The 20,831-nt window shown below is 44.2% G+C and overlaps 1 protein-coding gene across 7 annotated transcripts in view; it reads right to left on the reverse strand.

Annotated features, from left to right (window-relative positions):
* Window positions 1–20,831, reverse strand: part of AKAP13 (A-kinase anchoring protein 13) — a 1,053,268-nt gene that overhangs the window by 71,749 nt on the left and 960,688 nt on the right. For all 7 annotated transcript variants that reach the window (XM_069222739.1, XM_069222736.1, XM_069222738.1 and 4 more), the window contains 4 exons: window positions 8,752–8,933; window positions 8,565–8,647; window positions 5,570–5,752; window positions 1,881–2,039 (listed from right to left, as the gene is read on the reverse strand). In XM_069222739.1, coding sequence (XP_069078840.1) covers window positions 1,881–2,039; window positions 5,570–5,752; window positions 8,565–8,647; window positions 8,752–8,933 — 607 coding nt within the window. The remainder of the gene's footprint in view (window positions 1–1,880; window positions 2,040–5,569; window positions 5,753–8,564; window positions 8,648–8,751; window positions 8,934–20,831) is intronic.

A 20,831-nucleotide genomic window follows, 5' to 3' on the forward strand; every position in this document is an offset into this window, starting at 1 on the left:
CAAAAGATCCTCTCTCTGAGGTAGCTTGAGCGGAGGACAAATGCTCATGCCCAGACATTCCGCACACCTCACTCTGCTGACCCAATCTGGAGGGACTAGGATGTTTTGATCCCAGTCGTTTTTGTCTTCTGAAGAACTCCGAAAATTAGTGGCAATGGCAAAAAGGTATATAGGAATCCTGTGCACCATTCTAGTCTGAATGCAACTGAAGAGAGCGCTTCATGGAAACTCGAACATGCAAAAGTGTTGACACTGCACGTTTTCAATACTGCCAAAAAGATCTAGCCAGATTGGGCTCAAAACAGATTCAGCTCGAAGTCTGACACTGGAGTTAACAAGGGCTTGACTTCCGGCACAAATGACGTCCATAGTGGCATTGGTGGTGAAGGAACCACTGAAGATTTTGGAGACGGAATGGAAAATGGTGAGGAGCCTGAGGTGGGTTCAAGGGGCACGGGGCAGAGGCAGTCATCAAACTGGAGGCCCCTGCCAATCTTTGGAACCCCACAGTGCACTAGAGGGAGCCAGTAAAGTGCCACAAATATGTGGAATTGCTCACAAAAGGCCTCGACCTGCTGCATCATTGTCGATGGTCCAGGAACTCGGGCCTGGGACCAGAGAAATTGGCTCTGTGATCAGAAGTGCAATTGGTTGCACTTCTATGCCCTCCTCACTTCTGATAATACAGACAGTGGTGGGATGGGGAGGTGTCTAGCTTTGATTTCTTACGTTTCTTTTTGCTCTTACCAGACAACCTCAACAGTGACAAGGACCTGTTGCAGGGGCAGCCTTGAGAGGAGGAATAAGCTAGGCCCTAGACTTGGAGCAGGACTTGAAGGTCTGTGGCTTCGTTTAGTGCTTAGTGTCATACAGTTTCGCTTCACGGTCCTCCACCACATACGGGTGCATGAGAGCACAGTCTGTGCATGACATGGAAGTCATGCCCCTAGTACAAACACTAGAAGCAGACCTTGTGTGAGTCAGTCACCATCATCTGTTTCTGACAGTCACAACATGGTTTGATCCCTGCAGTCTTCGAGTAGGAGAATGCTCCCTTGAACAAAGGAAAAAATATTTTGAAAGAATTTGGCAACCAATGAAAGAGAGCAGAACTCCAGACCTGCATTCTAAAGGCACGGAAAGAAAGAAAATTACATTAGTGCACAGGGACGGTGCTTATATGCTGCTTCACTCCATCACTGCTGGGGCAGATTTAGGACAATGTGGAGCTGCACAATGCCAGGTTGCAGCATGTGGGAGCAGTGCTGTGACAACATCCAGATCTAGTCCTGTGCCTGGGGAATGCCCTAATGTTTCCGAATCTGCAATCAGAAGTGTCTATCAATAGTGATCATATTTCTTGAGATCCTAGATGAAACGTGCTGTACCATGTAGTATGTATTTGGCTCGTAAGGGGGAGGGGAGGAGGGGGGGAGATGTCATAGTGGAGACTGGGAGGCCATTAAGCATGGCATTGCCACTATCCAGGTAAAACAGTATAAGAACTTGAACATGAGTTACAAAGTTGCTTTCTTGAAAAAATAGTTTCACTTTCTTGAGTACTGCGAACGGATACAAGCGCACCTTTGTTTTCTTGACAAAGTGGTTCTGCATGTGAAGGGACTGCTTGAATATGCAGGGCACTAAAGAAGAAAAGTATGTAGGTGGCGTTTTCTAAAGACTACTTGACTTTCACATATTGAGGTGGTATTAACAATATCTTTATTGCTGTTACGATCAGAGTTGCTCCATACTGTGCCCACTTCTACATTTAACACAACAGCATGCATCTATATGGAGCTCAGCTTAAGAAAGAACTTGAAAATATAATATGGGAAGGTACTGGACACGGTGCACAGAAAAAAGGACAGCAAACATACTTTTTAGAGTAGTCATTTGATGGCTGTCGAATCCTCCAAAGGTTTCAGCTCTCCTAGGAAGGGAGACAGGGGTTGCCACTCCTAGTTCTGTAGAACTGCTGATCTGGTGTCCATGAGTGTTGCCCAGATTACTGGTCACTATATCTTGAAGGGTTTCAACTGAAAAAAAACATAGTAAAATTAGAACCCTGCAGCATATCCTGTTCTTAACCAGAAACAGATGGCTGCTTTGGAACAGACAATCGAGTGTGAAGACATAGCGAGACAAGTTTAAAAGAATATTCAAATACAAGAAGCACAAAAACCCAAAGAATTCTTCAAGCATTCGTGTTTTATCAGGCACAGGACTCGTGATCTCTAATGTACATCACTTCAAAAATATAATTAAAATTATTCAAAACAATTTCTCTAGACTAAAAATAATTTAGAATTATTTTAAATTGTGGGAAATCAACTACCTTCAGAGAGAAAGGGTTCCAGTGGTGGTCGAAAAACTATTTCATGGAGTAATCTTGAGGAAAACTTTATAAAGCAGGTATTACTGCATTTGCCACACCTAGCTCATAGGAATCCAGCTAGAAAAAGTGATTGACAACTCATTTTTTATTATACTGATGAACCGTGCTGTTCGGCATTAGGAATATCGGCTCTCTGTGCTCACTTCTCCAGCAACTGTAATTCTACGATCTATGTTAAAACTGAGCCTGTACAACGTGGATTTGTTCTATGAAAACAATGCAGTACTTTGAGTGTTCTTTCTTTGCTCCTGGAATACAAGGAACCAACCTGAATGTTTTGGCCCCCCATTCTGCAAGCCATGCTACATCCACCTGCATTAGTTGCAGGTTCCATAGTAAAAGAAGCATAGGCCTCAAATAACTGAACACAGTCTTTGACAGCATGTCCTTCTAATAAATGATTAAATTATATGTTTAATTAGAGGGCAACTATCGTTGCATATTGCTTACCTATTACGCCCCACTGCTGAATACAATTTGGATAGCTGCTTTAAGAGTTAGCTTTCCTATATACCAAATAGTGGAAAGAGCACTGACAGAACAGCTAGAAAGTCCATTACCCAGTGGATTTTGCCACTGAGTAGTTGTAGTTAAGTCAGCTGTTCGTAGGAAAAGCATTTTTTGTATTGCTAATAACTTTGGCCCTGTCTGATGAATGTCCACAAAACTTTCCAAAATGTTTCTACTTTGTGCATAGAAAGTTTTGGGGTGTTCTGTCAAGCGATGGCCGAGAAAAAAAACAGGGGGGGGAAGCTTTCCAAAAGGCAAAACCCCTATGCATTTTCCATGCACTTCTTTAATAAGCGCTACTGCAAAAACTGCTGAACTGAGTTAAACCAAATTTGTCAGGAAGCTAAATCTTGGTCCGCAGAGTGTGCTTTTTGTTATTTGGTGAAAATCTGATCAGTAATTTTTTTTAGAACTTAAGAGTCAAATGTATTTATATATCTGGACTTCTGGGTCTGCGAGAGGCTCAAGAGACTCTTGTGAGAGTACCAATTCAAAAATAGAGTGTTCTGATTGGCCCACAGATCTTTATTTCCCTTGGGCCAATTCACTTCCACAGGAGACTAAGTCCCAAGGGAGCAAGGGCTCTGACTGACTACTCTAGGGCTTAGTCCCCTGTCCTGAAGTTTAAAAAATGATATAAGGGAGCAGGGTAGGGTTACCCTGCCCCCCTATGTCCCTTCTGGGTTTGGGGACCAGAGGGATCCCCAGGAGCCAAACACACAAAAAAAAAATCAGCAGTTTGTGTTGTAATCCCACAGGACTCCCAAGGGATGGGGAAAACATGAGATGGCAGGGCTGCATTCTTCAATTATAGGCCTGTGGAGTCCACCCTGGGACACATGTCCCACCCACAACACCCCCATACCCGCACCCCAGTTCCAGAGCCATTATAGGCCTTGGGAAGGCCAATCCTCTGGCTGCATTTTATGGAGAGAGGGGCTCGTGGCTCCCCTCACCAAGCTATTATAGGCCCAGGGGAGCCCTCCCCTGGGGCTGAATTTTATAAGGGGAGGGGGTGTGTGGCCCACCTGCCCGAAGCAATATAGGCCCTAGGAGCCCCCGCCGCAGGGCTGAAATTACCAAAAGCAGATATGGGTCGCATCCTCTCCCTCAGAGCCTCTAAAGGACCTGGGGACTTCATTCTATGGGCCAGCTGAACCATTTAATAGAAATGGGAGCCTTCTATGGCATTGGGGATCCCATCTCCTGGGACAGACTCACATATTGTGTTCCAGACAGCACAGCCCGTGACACAACAGTATCCCTGCCCGCATCGACATGGGCAGGGAAACTTGTGTTTGCTCCTGCCTGATGGGAGCAATTTTAGAACTATACCCAAAGTCTGCTTCCAGCGGTCGTGGAGGTGGGGTAATTTTAACAGCTGAGAGAGGGGACCACAGTCCTCTTAAATAAAATAGAATGGCCAAATCACCTACACGCTCCCCCCCATTTGTTCCTGCCCCTTCCAGTTAGTAGTATACAACAGTGTTTCCGCCATTTTCCAGACGGATGAACAGTGTTTTTTCAGTAAAATTTCCCCTTGAAAAACGATCTGAATTCCTTGATGGAGGTGAATGCATTGTTCATTGATTGGAGTACAATCTCTTCTGTAGTGACTGCGCCAGGCGAGTTGGCTCTTTCTTTCTGCCTCCTGGTGTGACAGCATAGTCCACAGTTCTCCCTTTTATTTGCTGCTGAGTATGCAGAAGTGCCAACTCACCTACAAGCTCCACCCATTTGGACTGCCCCTTCCACGTTAGTAGTCGGCAATGATGCTGGCTCGAGGTGGGATGGCCACAGGCCAGACCCTGTTGACAACCTTCTTCTGTGCATGGCCAAAGGCTGTACGCAGTGTGGGGTTGGTTGCCTGTGGGGTACTTGCTGCAGGGCCGAGGGTAGTTGGTGGGGGTTGGCTTTATGTATGGTAATAAAGTATTATTTTATGTTTAGAAAAAACTAATTCACTGAACAAACAAAGTTTAAAATAATGTTATAGCTGGTTGTGTTAAAAAGATCCATTTTTGTTTAAAATAAAAATCTTGAAAATTCACTAAAAAAAACAAAGCTTAAAGTAACGTCCTAGTTAGGTGAATATGTCAGTGACAACATTAATGTTTAACATTGAAACAGTGAAATTCATCATTATAGTTAAGCAATGCTAACTATAAGATCATCCCCCCACCTCTCCCAGCTTATGACCTCCCATATTATGTCATTAGTGATGTAATACGTCGTCATAAGCAGTGCATTGTGGTGGTGAAAGTTATATAGTTAGCTCTGCCAAAGATAACTGGTTCAAAACGTTAATCTAAAGTGAGTTATTTTTCGTTCACCTAACTAGAACATTACTTCAACATTTAGTTTTTTCAGTGAATGTAGATATAGCTAAGTGATACAATCTTATGCGTATGAAGATAAGAATAAGAATTGAGTAGATCACTTTTGTAAATCGAACATCACCAACATGATTTTAAAAAATTCCACTAGGCTTTAGAATGAAACCAAAAGTGACTGGTTATTAGGGAAACCTATCCTGGTTTTCTTGCATATTCTTTTCCCTTTCTCCGTTACATTTCCACACTAAAAAGTCGGGAAATAAAACAAATTTTCCCCAAATCTGGCAGTTTATCGACTTTTTTGACGAAATCTCATCTTGCTTACCCTCTTTTATCGCCGTTTTCACTATTTCCTCCCCTTTTAGCGCCTCTTCGGTGCTGGCTCTGAAGAGTGCCCTGGACACCAGATCTTGAGAGCTGTCCTCCTGGCCACAGCACAAGTTTCGGAAGATGCATTCTTTTTCATTCAACAATGTCAAGATCTGTTTGTCTTTTTGCTCCAGTTGCTCTGAGAGTTAAAGGAGAGGAGTTTAATGATAGGGGTTAGGGCAGAATAATGTAATACTAAAGTAATGATACATTTTTGGATCAACTGTAGAATGATCCTACCGTCATGTTCCCCTACAATGGCCATGATAATCACAGACGTGCTCGCGCATGAAAAACCCTAAAGAAAATCTATGTTGCAACACTGCCACCTTCTGGAATTTCCATGGCTCTCATTTTAGACAGTATAATGGAGTGTCAGTCTTCTTGGAGTGTGGATATTGATGTAAATAAATTTTCGTGCAAGCACATTTCGTCGTTAACTTTAAACTGTCCAGGCGTGCCTAACATGAAGAACGGTGCGTGCCGAATGGCTACTAGAGTTTGACACACACAATCATTAGTGTACGGAGGTCCACAAAAAGCGCCGTGCACCTCAGTTTTCTGTCCAAAATAAACAAAATTGAAATGGCAGTACAGTTTCATGACAGTGATATAAACGATTTCAGACATGTGTAAATTGTCATTGAGAACACGAACTCTGTAAAGAGTCTACATAAACTGTAATTGTAAATTGTATTTTTATACAGCGCTTACAACCCCTGATACGCATTGAACCACTTTCCGGCGAGTAGGATACACTCCGAAAATCAAGGTTACAGCTATTCAGTTAGTAGATTATTTATAATAAAAAAAAATAAAAAAAATGTGTTTTTCTTCTTTTTTAGGGATTAGTGATAAAAATTGTGTTCAGTAATTGCTTATTGAGATTTCATGCCTCAAGTGTATAGTCCAGAAGGGACAGATTGGTTTTGCTGGATTAGCAGAGGGAAACGTAAATTGGGAGATACTGTGCGTCTGCTGGTTGGATGAATAGGATAAAGGAGGGATAAAGGTGGGAATAAAAGGTGTGGGGGGTGGGGAGAGAGATGGGGATAAAAGGGGAGAGGGGGGCAGTCTGTAAAGGATTATTTGGAGTCCATAATAGCATGAGAGGGTTAGGATGTCTCAGAGTAGAGGTACTGGCAGAGCTGTAAAGCCCCCACCACCACCGAATATATCAGTCGTTATGTATTTAAACCTACACTTTCTAAATCATATTTACACCTTGTGGCAGATACGTATTAGCATAGAACATAAACTCATAAGCATACTTGTCAACTTATTTATATGTTATCTATACATCGACCTACTTATACAGAACAATAATATTAAAAATAGATATACATGAATATCATATTTTTTGCTGTCCGCCAGGAAGTATAATAATATGAATATACATTCCCACCATTATACAGGCAAAATGTATACATAAGTTAGAAACCTTAACCATTTTTCATGAATTAATTGCCTTTCAGAAGAAGTCCAGAAACAACTGGTGGAAGGCTGAAAAAAAGACAATTGATAATACCAACTATGGTTAGAATAGGAGACTACTCCAGGTAGTTCCTGTTCATAGAGGGCTAGAATCCTTGCTTCGGGAGCCCTCTGACCATAGCCCGCAGCTATCTGAGGATCGTTTGGACAGTATTACCGTAAGAGAGTTTTGGTAAAGAGTGGATACCACGGAAGAGACATCTTTAGATGGCTCTGGTCCAACACTCCGATAGTGTTAATTATGAAAAGACATGTTTAATGATAAACAGCTTAAACCGATACTAACCATGTCTGTCTCTACCAAAGTTTATATATGCAGACGTGACAGGCTTCCTTGTCTGCTTCTCATGCATAAGTGGTTAATCTGTACAGAATTTTAAAATGCAGCCCGCCCCACTATCATTTTGTAATGAACTCTGCTCTCTATAAAAATATATTTAATCTCAAACAATAACATTTTTCATCACAATGGATCACAAGGGGCTGTTCCAAAAAGCAAAATTCAATTATTTAAGGCCAAATGTCGGGTATTTGAAAGACTACTTTTTAGTTAACATTTAGTTGTCGTAAAAAAAGTACTCAACTTCTTATAGTGCACATCATGGAACCAAGCGCATGATCTAGAGTTTGGCAAGGAGGATACTTCATTGTAACTGTGACTGAGTACTTGGTCCGCCCACCTGATTTACAGGCAGGCAGATGTTCAGTATTTCGTTGGTGGAGTCTAGTCTAGACTGACGGAGTTTTTGTGATTTGACCACTCACCAAAATGAGCGTGGATGTTCCAATGACCACTTTCACTCTCTCCCCATCGGGTAGAATCTGGCGGTAAGGGACAGTGAAATGACCCCCAGACCATGGGAGAAAACTTCCATGGCGTGGGGGTCACACAGTTTTCAATTTTGAAAAACAAACTCCTGCTCTGTGAGTTTGTTTTTGAAAAACTAAGAGAGTGTTAAAAGTTTGACGAACATCCGTCACTTTAACTGTACCGTCCGTCTAACTTTAAACACATTAAAAGGAACCGCCATGACAGTGGTTCTTGCCAATGACTGGAGATGTCTGCAAGGCTAGTCACATCTCTAAGTTAGGAGAACGGGCACTCTGTCAAGGGGATGAGAGTATTTTAATACAAACCATTTATCACAATCTAAATCAGGCCACTAGTTTATATCTCTTGTTTGCATATACACAAAAAGTTCCATGAAAGAAATAGAGCCTTATTTAGAGTTTGGTGTCACAAGATAATCAGTCAGAAAAGTGGCGGATGTCCTTTATGCAGAATTACAAGTGCATTATAGTATTTGGCACCTGTATTTCGCAGACGGGATACCAGGCACGTTTGTGACAAAGAATCCCATCCACCAAACTCCATCCATAGATGCACACCGACAGATGTAATATATGCCCTTTGCAATTCTACTCAGATGTTTAATGTGTTAACATGTTCTTCCCACCTTTCAATTCTTTGGATTTGGTGTCCAATATTTTCCGTTCTTCTTCTGACTCACTAGGGATTCCTTCATCTTCATCTTTTCCCCTTAGAGACAGAAACACATCAATTGTTTTGTTCTGGAATACTTTATGCTTATTTCGTAAGTGGATGATGTGTTTGATTATTTTGCAATATAACATTTTACTTACATTGTGGTTATAGTGTCCTGTATAACTTGCATCCAGCTGTTTCGCTCCTCCTTTGAACTTGTGTGCACTTCCACCATCTCTGGATCTTTTTCTCCCATGCTAATCAGAAAAAGTCCTTTCTCTTCATGAGCGACATCTCTTACAATCAGCCTCTTCAAAGAAATTACAGTTGATCTATGCTCCTGTGACAGACAGTAGTGGGTTACTTTTCGTACAATTAATTCAATCGGTCTGAAGTACAAGTTACTTACCTTCTGTGTCGAAATATCTGGTAGAGACCTATTCTAGTTGCAGATTCCTTACCTTAGAATTTTCCCCCAGGTGTCAGACTGGATCCAGAGATTTTTTTCTTCGAGCAATACCCTTTCACATTGGCAGGTGGCGCTGGTCGACTCTGCGGGCATCGCTTGCATCGTAGTCAGGGTGATGACGTTGTAAGTACATAGACACCTCCTCAGTGCAGTGACGTCAGTTTCTTTTAATGACTTTCCATGCCAAAGCGCAGAGCCGCTAAGAACACTGAGACTGGTGCGCCAGAGCTAAGGACCTGAAGGGGGAATCCCTGTCCCTAGAAATCAGTTCACAAGTGAAGGATGAGTGGGTCGGTAAGGAATCGGCAACTAGAATATGTCTCCACCAGATACTTCGTTACCAAAGGTAAGTAACTTGTACATCTGATAGAGACTTCTAGTTGCAGATTCCTTGCCTTAGAAGAGAACCCAAGCAATGCCATCCTTGGAGGTGGGTCAAGATCATACCAGAAAGTCATACAGGACCGAACGACCAAAGTAGCCATCCCCACGGACCTGACTGTCCAGGCAGTAGTGTTTAGCAAACATGTGCGGGGATGCCCACATAGCTGCCTGGCAGATATCCAGGACAGGAACTCTGCGTGCTAACGCAGTGGAAGCAGCAGTCACTCTGGTGTAATGAGCACGCAAGCCCTCAGGGGGTTGCTTCTTGGACAAAGCGTAGCACATCTTGAAGCAAACAAGTACCCATCAAGAGATGGTATATTTTTTGTACCGCCTTCTCTTTCTTCGCACCCACATACCAGACAAAGGGTTGATCGCCCACCCGGAAATCTTTAGTACAATTAAGATAGAAAGCCATCGTTCTTTTTGGGTCCAGACGGTGGAGCCTCCTCATGGGAAGGATGTGAGGGTGTGTAAAAAGTAGGCAGGGTGACGGACTGGCCTACATGAAAAGGCGTAACAACCTTGGGAAGAAAGGAAGCCTTATTGCGCAACACAACTTTGTAGGGGTGCACAGACAAGATTGGAGGCTTGGAAGAAAGGGTTTGAAGCTCACTCACTATGTGAGCAGAAGTGATGGCAACAAGAAAGAGTCTTGAAAGTGAGGAACCATATAGGGCAATTGTGCATCAGATCAAAGGGAGTACACATTAAGTAAGCAAGGAGAAGATTGAGGTCCCACTGAGGCATGATAAATGGAGTGGGGGAATAAATGGAGTGGGGGGGGGGGGGAGAGAGAATAAATGTGTGAGACCTTTAAGGAATCTATTCACAATAGGAGATTTAAAGAGTGAGGGCTGAGGGCTGATCAGGTAGCTTAAGAAAGGCTGAAATGGCAGATAAATACCCTTTAAGGGTGCTCAAAGCAGAGCCCTGCTTGGCCAAAGAAAGAATGAGCAAAAGAACCTCAGATAGAGGGGCAGAGAGGGGATCAACAGATTTGTTGGTACACCATGCCACAAATTCATGCCGACAGGCATATACAGTTTTGGTGGAGGGCCACCTGGCTGCCAAGGTAACATCACAGACTTCAGGTGGAAGATCAAAAGTAATCAACTGTTGCTGCTCAATCTCCACGCATGAAGGCAGAGACTGGACATGTTCGAGTGAAGAACCGTCACCTTTTGCTGCGACAGAAGATCTGCAGAACAGGAAGTTTGAGTGGAGGATCAGTGGCCATGCTCAATAGCTCTGGATACCATACTCTCCGTGCGAAGTCCAGAGCCACCAAGATGACTTGGAACCGGTCGCTCCTGATCTTGAGAACTCTGGGCAGAAGTGGTATAGGCGGAAAGGAGGCGGCGTTCCACTCGAGACGAAAAGCGTCTCCGAGCAAGTGCTGCATTGGAAACCCCAAGGTGCAAAAAAGCCGACATTGCGCGTTCTCTGCGGAGGTGAACAGATTTAACCAAGGCTCTCCCCACTGCTGAAAGAGACCTTGCGCCACCATTCATGATCAACTGTGCATCGAAGGCTGACTTCGTCTGCTCTGGCGTTGAGAGAACCAGCCAGATGTTGAACCACCAGGGTAATGCCCTGATGTTCCAGCCATGTCCAGAGGCGTAGTGCCTCCTGACAAAAGGGTCCAGGACCCTACTCCGCCCTGTTTGTTGCAGTACCACATGGCGGTAGTATTGTTCGCGAACACTTGCATTACTTTCCCTTTGAGAGAGGGAAGAAATGCTTTCAACGTAAGCCTGATCGCCTGGAGCTCCGGAAGACTGGAGCCCAGACTCCGCTGGAGACCAGAGGCCTCTGAACTCCGCCTCTCCCATGTGGCTGCCCCAACCCAGAAGCGACACATCTGTCACTATGGATAGATCTGGCTAGAGAAGGGAGAGAGATCTGCCAATGCGGATTGACAAACCACCACTGCAGGTCTTTCGCAGTCCCCTCAGAGATCTGGACCATGTCGGAGAGATTCCCTTGATGCTGCACCCACTGGAACTTTAAGTCCCACTTCAGAGCCCGCATATGCCATCTGACATGTGTCACTAGCAAGATGCAGGAGGCCATCAGGCCCAGAGAGTCTCAGAGTCCGTCTCACCGAAAGCCAAGACAGAGGCTGAAGGATCGGAATCATAGCCTTGGACTCGCTTTTCGGGAGGATAAGCCTGAAACTGCACTGTGTCCAGAACAGCTCCAATGAAAGGGGGCGTCCGAGAGGGAGTCCGGTGTGACTTCGGAACATTGATAGTGAACCCCAGCGTGTGCAGGAGGTTTGCCGTAGTCTGAAGGTGGGAAATAACTTTCTGGGGCGAGTTCGCCTTCAACAGCCAGTTGTCCAGGTAGCGAAAGACTGAGATCCTTAACCTGTGCAGATGAGCTGCAGCCACTGCCATCACTTTCGTGAACACCCGAGGGGCACTTGTAAGGCCGAAGGGGAGCACGGTACACTGATAGTGGCCGTAACCTACCACGAATCGCAGTTAACGTCTTTGGGCAGACAGGATGGGAATGTGGAATTAAGCGTCCTGCAAGTCCAACGCTACCATCCAGTCTCCTGGGTCTAAGGCAGACAGAACCTGAGCCACGGCGAGCATTTTGAATTTCTCCTTCTTGAGGAAGTAGTTGAGGTCCCAAAGGTCTAGGATAGGACGTAAGCCCTTGTCCTTTTTCGGCACCAGAAAGTAGCAGGAATAACAAACACAACCTACTTCTGGCACAGGGACCTTCTCTATGGCTCCCTTGGCCAAGAGAGCCTCAATATCGTGGCAGAGAAGTGCCAAATGATCCTCCGGGAGTTGGCTGACTGATGAGGCATAGCTGGTGGGGCAGATTCGAAAGGGAGGGAATAGCCCATTCGAACTATCTGTAAAACCCACCTGTCCGTAGTAATGGATTCCCAGTGGGGCAGGTGATGGCGAATCTTGCCGCCAACTGGATCGGAGTGAGGAGACAGACTAGGAGGGTTTAGAGGCTGCAGCGGGGGCAGGGGTGGACTGAGCAGATCTCTGGTTCCCTGTCCCACGCCCACGTGGGATTCTGCATCCCCGACCACGCAGTGGCTGAACAGCATGGGTGGCACGGTTGCTGGGTTGGGGATGTGCCTGGGAGCCCCTTCCATGACCCCGTGTTGGGGGTGAGGGGCAGCGGAAAGACCAAGGGACCTAGCCGTAGCCCGGGACTCCTTGAATCTCTCCAAGGCAGAGTCCGCCTTGTCTCCAAAGAGATGGGAGCCATCAAAGGGCATGTCCATTAGAGACTGTTGGACATCCTGTGAAAAACCAGAAGTACGCAACCAGGCATGGCATCTCAAGGCCACCGTAGTAGCAAATGATCTCCCAGAGAGTTGGTCGTGTCCAGCCCACATCAGATCGTGAACTTCGCTGCATCTCTCACATCGTTGAAAGCTTGGGAGACAATAGCATGGGCCTCCTCTGGTATCTGTGGCAGAACTTGCGTGATCGTATCCCACAGAGAGTAGGTAAAGCGGCCCAAAAGGCATGCAGTGTTCATGGACCGCAGAGGGAGACTTGAGGAAGAAAACAACTCTGTTCCAGCCATTTTGATACCCTAACCAGGGATGTGGAAGGGAATGCGCCTGAGGAAGAGGAAGCCTGGACGACAAGACTCTCAGATGTGGGGTGTTGGGACAGGAATTTAGGGTCGCTCGGAGCAAGCGGATGTCGGCGTGCATTAGTCCTGTTCACAAGAGCCCCTGTGTTGGGTTTGGACCAAGTACCCAAAAGGACATCGGTGAGGGATTCCTTGAATAGCAAAAGGGGCTCAGATGTGGAAGGCCCTGGCTGAAGCACCTCCGTTAGGAGATTGGATCTGACCTCTACAGTAGGTAGCTCAAGGCTAAGGACTTCAGCCACCCTACTGACCACCATAGCATAAGTCATCCCTCCGCCGTAACCACGGTAGGAGGAGACAGCATGCCAGCGTCTGGAGAAGTGTCCAGTCCACTGGCCTCGCACAATTCCTGTGCCCAGTCCAAAGATGGGTCTTCCTGGTATCCATAAGGATCCAGGGACCCCTCCAATCCTTCCCTGAATTCGTACCCATAAGGAAAAGGGTCTAAATCCGACCTGGGGTGAGTCGGCCCCATCTAAGAGGCGGCATCGGCTGACGCCACTCTGACTCCGAGTCATCGGGGATAAGGATCGGGTCAGTGTCGATTGTGGGCACTACCGACGTCTGGAGCGTCGACAATCGAACCAGCGCCAGGGAAGGTCTCAGTGGTACGACCCCGTTGGTGCGGATCCAGAGTGGAACTCGGTGGCCAGAGCTGAAGCCGCTGGCGTGGAACCCGAAGGCCCCTCGTCTGAATCCCTTCGGCCCGAAGTCACCGTATCGGGGTCGGTCTGCCCGAAAAGGAGGTGCATGGCCTCATAAAGCTCCTTTAATTGGGCGGGGGTTACTCCGGCTCCCGGAAATTCGGGGACTCGCAGAGCAGACCTAAAAGCAGGCTCTAAAGGCCTCGAGCGTCGATGCTCCTCCTGCTTCGCATCAGCCGAGCGACAGGGTGAAGTCGAAGGGCGACGGGACCGCTTCGACTTCTTAGCTGTGCCCGAAGACTTGGAGGAAGAAGAATGGTGGTGGCTCCGCAAACGGTCTCGAGATCTTCCTCTCGAGCGAGACCGGGACCTACGCGGAGTCGAGTGCCGGGCAGCCATGAGCTTGAGAGACCGCTCCCCTAAGGCCATCGGGTGCATGGCCCAGCACTCGGAGCACGACTTCGGGTCGTGGATGTGTTCCAAGCCCCACAGGCCCGATGCAGATCAGTCACCAACATCATGTGGTCAAAAAAGACACCAGGGTAGCTCTCTCTGGATCAGCGAGTGGCGCAGAAAGAAAATAACTGATGTTACTGCGCTGAGGCAGCATCTATGTACGACTCCTGACGACATCACGGCGACGACACCAACAGCACCCGTGGAGTCGGCCAACGCCACCTGCCGACACGCAAGGGTATTGCTCAAAGAAAAAATCTCCGGATTCAGTCTGACGCTTGGGGGGGAGATTCTAAGGTAAGGAATCTGAAAAAAGAAGTCTCTATCAGATTTAACCATTTATATCACCCAAGTGATTCTACAGTACATAAAATGAAGGAAGGCAGAAAAGAATTCCAAACCCATTACTACAGAACGACTTGTAATGTACCAGGGTTTCATTCTACTCTATATTACCTTATAAGGTACATGAATGTCATATACACTCTACTATGAGCACTACCGCTAAAGGCTTCAAAAGCAGATATATGTACATTTTGTCAGAGCTTAGACAAAGTATATTAAGAAAAAGATTGAACACAATCTCCGACTACTAATACTATTCAAGAATATACACTGAATTTATACAGAAGTTAAATTACTTGATAGTAACAAGGCCACACATTTCTAAAGACTGCATTTTGATGATTCAGAAAATGACAAGTCGTTTCTGATAGGAACATAAAATGCATGTTAGACTTATAACATGCTCACATTATGGAATAACAATAATATTTACAACACCTCTCCTAAGAGTAACTCAAAAAAGGGGGTGATGCAGAGTACGTGGCGCTCACTATCCCACAAATTAAATCCAATGTTTTGTAACGCTGCTGCTAAAGGAGAGCTACACCCCCGCTAAAGCCCTACACGATAACCATAGTTATCACTAACATTTAATCAAAACAGCCTGCGTTGTAACTATCAAACAGAAAGATGTCTAGTACACCATAAATAATTACATTCACTCAAATCAGCCTGCGTTGTAACTCTCAAATAATCATCTACAACATAGTGTTGAAATACATGTAATGATTCTCTTCCAAATTGTTCAAGAACAGATTTCGTATAAATTTCTCTTAACACAAAACCAAGTTCGTCACACATTTGTGTAATGTTCCAATTTACATCCAGAAGTAATCACGAAATCTTTGGCAAATTTCCATTGGTTAAGTCCATTGTTTAATACTCAATCGATTAAGCCGTCCATTAAGCCAAGCCAACACCTGTTTCGTCTTGGGAGTACCCTTAGACTTCCTCAGGACTTCCTAAACGGTATTTACATAAAATGTACATAAATTTTCGTTCATATTTACAAATTATTGTTATTATTTTGCAAATTCATGCTCTCCACGTGGAAACCGTAAAATTTCAACCCAGTGTTTCAACTAAATTATTCTGTAAATTATGCTGAAAATCTCTGCTCAAACTACCACGTCTGATGACATACCTTCAAGTATAAGTTGCTGCCCCTTTGTTTGCCATAACCCGTCAAAGTTTTCAAGTGTCTTAAACAGCTACATTTATAGATCTAAAATAATTGGGGAGACTCGTTATCCGCAAGTATGACTATTGCAATTATAAGATAAGCTTTGGCATCTTATCCCATTGTTCCCTTTCTTACCTTCACGCTCGGGGTCGCGTGGTTAGTTAATTAATTTAAATTATTTTAATTAGAGCTCCATCGCGAGTGCACTCGAAGCTCCTAAAGGAAACCCGCCATGATTCTCCTCGGCGGTGAAATAGACTGAAACGTAAACATGGGCAACGGACTACCCGACCCAATAAAATCGAAAACGGACTATCGTGTGTGCGCTCCCTGCTACATGGACACGCTGTGATTTGCTTCAGCGTGTTCCATACTTGAAATCTATCTAATAGAAAACGGACTATTCGATCTCTAATTAAAATAGACTCATTGTTTAAATAACTTCAAACTGAAGACTGAATTGTATCTCTAAAGATAGATAATTAAAGTTACTGATTATTTTGTGCATGTTTATAGTTTGGGCTACTATTGTAATATTTATGTTTGAATATTCAAAATGTAAATGTTATAATCTCTTATACTGCTACTATTAATACAATTATGAAAAATTGAGTGGAAACCATCCCAAAAGGGGATTCACTATCACAACGTTACTCTCAACTACTTATCTCCAAATTATTTTCTAAAACCATACCTTGGCCAGTAATCTTATCTCTTTCATTGAAATATACAAGAATATTAATCCCGAATAGGGCACATTCCTATCTGCTACTCTTCACAATATCTCTAAGTATATTGTATCTTATCTGTTCTATCCATCACCAAGAAAGTACTCCATTTCATAATCTGAATTCAGACCTAATTCCACTGCCCCTAATTGCATTATCCACATCGATTCCTTCCTACCTAAAGCCAGTTCTCTATTCCCAACTTGGGGGATTTGTGCGCATAAATCAAAACCAAAAATACTTAAATTCTTTATGGGTATCTTGTTTTTCACATGTTTTCATATGAAGGGCAATTGGATTCCCACCAAGTCCCACCAAATGCTTAGTGTGATGTGTTTCAACTCTTCAATTGTCTGGTCAATAAACAGTCAATCAAGAAGATGACTCTGGGGACACTTTCAGCAGCAGCTGGGGAGACCAGGACTACCCAGCCTAGAGTGCCACGGGCTGCCTCAGAATGCAGGAACATTTAAATTGGAACATGTTTTACTGCTGCGCAGGATACTTTCAGCAGCAGCTTGGGAGATCAGGACAAACCAGTCCAGAGTGACTCTGGTTGCCTCACAGTGCAGGGACACTTAAATTGGAGTGTTTTCTCACACTGCATGGGATACTTTCAGCAGCAGCTGGGGTAGGCAAGGACAAACCATTCCAGAGTGCCACTGGCCTGCTTCACAGTGTAGGAGTGCTTACACTGGAGTGAGTTCTACCTGGCAAAGACCAGGCCCACCAGTGACAGGAAGAGGCAGGGCCACCCCCCTCGCATCCCGCTTGGAAACCCTCAGGTGTTTGGGTAAGATACGTTACTTTGAGAACGGAATATCTTAAAAGACTGTAACATGCTCCTAGTCCAGTGTCCTAGGGCCTGCCTTTTACTTCCTGACTCATTTATCTTACTAAGGCTGACAGAGCCTGTTCTTAATTTACGGTTTTTCGTACGAAGGATGTTTACAAATACAGTGCAAAGAAAAACGGTCGATCTAAGAATGAGTCAAAGTTTTCCAGAAGACATGCAGCTGAGAGTTGCATTTTACAGGACATCAATGATTTGATTTAAGAGGTGGAGGGCATTATCAACAAAGGTAGAGAACAGCCTTTAGCCTGAACCTTTAAAAACAAAAGCAAAATAACTCATTTTTCCAAGGGTCAAGCCAATGTTAAGTGCTCTAGCTTGAAAACTTCTCTATTCTGTTAATAATCCAGTTGACACTGCAATGCACCTTTCCAAAGCAGAGGATACACCCAGATGGCTACAGCCTCAGCCCAGTTACAAGCAAAACCTTAATTATCTGCTCGGTTGACTGACCCGGATTCTATAACTTGCACCAACAGCTTTGCTCCTCTTGCAAGCCTTCCCACTGGGATGCAATAACGAACTGTTCCTGCCTTTGGGACCACTATTGAAACCAAAGCTGAAGTGGAGGCCATCACTGATATTATAAGAACTGATTTGAATGAAGTTAAGAAAGCAGAATCGTCCTTGAGCGCAAAATTACTTGATATTTTGCAAGCTGATAAGGGTTTCTTTGCTGAGATGAACCATCTTTTAGTAACTCATGATCAGCAGACATTGTTTGTTTACCCCCACAATAATTATGAGTCCTCGAGTAGAGGTTTATCATATACTTGTGGGACAGCATTCCAAGGGGACTTGTCTGTTTGTAGTCACAGCAGAACAGAGGATTCCTGGGGCAGGGCGAAGTCTATGCTCTTTAACTCTCAGGAATGTACTTGGGTTATATCTCTGCCTATTAGATCCTTTATCACTCACCCACATACACACAAAGGTTAATGGAGAACAAATGAATATCATACTATGTTAGTTGGTAAAAACAAATGAGAATTATCCCTCGGTGGGACCATATCACCACCCCCATGGGATTAGTGCTCCACTACCTAGAACTCACATGAAGTCTTTGATTCACCTGATTAAGGTACTGGAGTTAAAGGGGGGCAAAGGAAAAATACAGAGTCCGTAATTAATGAAAAGTCACTTATTGGATAAATTTCCAGCGTCACACTATCTCTCTCTAATTCACTCTGGTACTATATTTATTTGCACAGAGTTTGACCATCTGTCATGCTGGCCTTGATGTCATTAAATTGGTCTTGAAAAGCCCTGACCTAGTGGATGGGCTATTGGCCTGATATACCTTCAGGTTCGAGCATACAATTCAAGAGTAAGGTAAGATCTCTAGCACCATCTTCCTTCTACCCATGCATGTGTGGTAACATTGCTTCAAACCCCATTTCAAACTTTCCTTGTGGATCGGGCTATTGGAAAAATACCAAGCCATAGACAGCGTCTGCCCTTTTAAAGCCTAATCTTTCTACTATAGTGGAGGTCGATTTGAATGCATAATAATAAACCTGCGCTATTGAACCTCATTTCTCTTAATTACATTTGTAATTAGCCATTGATCTAGTGGCATAACGAAACTTGAAGGGGTTCCTCTGCACAGTACATTGAGGGGCTCTCTCTCTGGACCCACTCAGGAGGTGTCAGGCCAGTGTACTATGCTCAGGGGGCTCCTTGGTACCCGCCCACCTCCATATTGCGGGGCCCTTTTTTTTACACCAATGCATAGATCGTATCCATGTTCCATCTTGGAATCCCCACATTATCCCCTTTGGTTGTCGACAAGATAATACAGCTATAATTGCAGCCAGGAATTTAACTATGCATCATCCAAGTAAATCAATAGCATACTGTCCTCGTTCTCTCCCTCAGAGCTTGCTGCTTAACAAGAATGGGGTCCTGTCCTCAAAAACGTTCCTGTCATGGAACATAGGTTTGCGAGGAAAAGTTTCAAATCCTGAATGGGGCTCCTTTATCGATCAATTTGATATAGTTTGCCTGCAGGAGACTTGGGCACTAGACCTTTATTTAGATCTGGATATACGAATTATAGCACTGAGGCTTTACCATCTAAAGCAGGTGCATCCTCTGGTGTCATATTAATCTGGGTCGGGAACCTCTTAAATTTAATTATTACAATGTTCCAGCCCATATATCATAAGGTTTACCATCAATGGCGGCAATGGCACTTGTTTAATGTTTATAATCGCTTAGTGCAAAAAAATAAACAATCACCAACGCCAAATATACTTTGGCATTACCTAACTGACAGATCTGATAATTCCCTCTTTTGATTGCTGGCGACTTTAATGTCACATTTGAATTAATAGCTGACATAGATTCTGTTTTCGATCTGGATACTGACCTGTTACAATTTTGATCCGCTTCAGTTATGCAGCTATTATCTCTTAACGTAACTCAAGGCTTGAGTGGTTGCAATGGTAGAACTAAATCTGACAGCCACCATGAATTCACTTGTTCTAGAAGGTGATGGCTTATTAGAATTGATTCTATCTTAATGGACATTGTATTATGGCATGCTGTGGCAGACTTTGAAGTACGGCATAGGTGAGACAGTGATCACAACGCACTGAACTTACCCTTGAGGCATAATCTATTTGTAGGTCTTGGTGTCACTCACATACTGTCTGGAGTAACTGTTGCTTGGTAATAATTGAAAACCTGTTAAATGGTCCAATTTGCTGAACTCAACAAACACTTGCAAATGTATAACCACTTTATTCAAATTGTTAGTCCGTATGAGAATTGTCCCCCAAACTTACTCCCTATGAAGGATTGCCACACTGCTTTATAATCAGTGCCTTACAACAGTTGTGCACTAGGGAATTTAACCTCAATTCGTCCCCACCTAGGTCTTCACCACTGTTTCACAAGTGAGTGTTGCAGGGCAGAACATACACTAATCAAGACCATAAAATCTGGCAGCCACAAAGTGATTAGGGCCGCCAGATCCCAGTGTAAAAACAGAGTATCATTCTCTAAGCAAAACTGGATCAACTCTGATTGACTTGATCTAGTTGAAGCCTCTAAACAAATACCAACACCAGTCCTTTAGTGTTTTTTTTAACCAACCCTTCCAGTGGGTACATCATTTTACAGAATTGTACTCACTAAAATGTTCAGAATCTGAAGCATTAAGCAAAGATAAGTCAAACATCTGGCACTCTGAGAATGTCCCTATTTTGACTGACAATGTTCCAGTGTGAGAACATTTTTCCATATTTCTCTATGCTGATACTAACAGGCCATTCAATGCTTGCAGATGGGGAAAGTTCCTGGCTCTGACAAGATCCTAGGGGACCTACTTTGTTCGCAACCTGCTGTGTAGGGCCCCCACATTAATCTATTTTCCAATACAATTATAGCAGGGGAAAGGATCTCTGATTCTGGGCATGGTGCTGAAATCATAACTTTTTTGAAGAAAGGGAACAGGTCTATTCCAGGCATCTGTCGGTCTACTAGCTTGATAGGGGAAACATCCTTAACACGGACGTTTCCCACGCAAGCATA

This window comes from Pleurodeles waltl, chromosome 3_1 (assembly GCF_031143425.1).
Source record: "Pleurodeles waltl isolate 20211129_DDA chromosome 3_1, aPleWal1.hap1.20221129, whole genome shotgun sequence".
Classification (NCBI taxonomy): Eukaryota; Metazoa; Chordata; class Amphibia; order Caudata; family Salamandridae; genus Pleurodeles; species Pleurodeles waltl.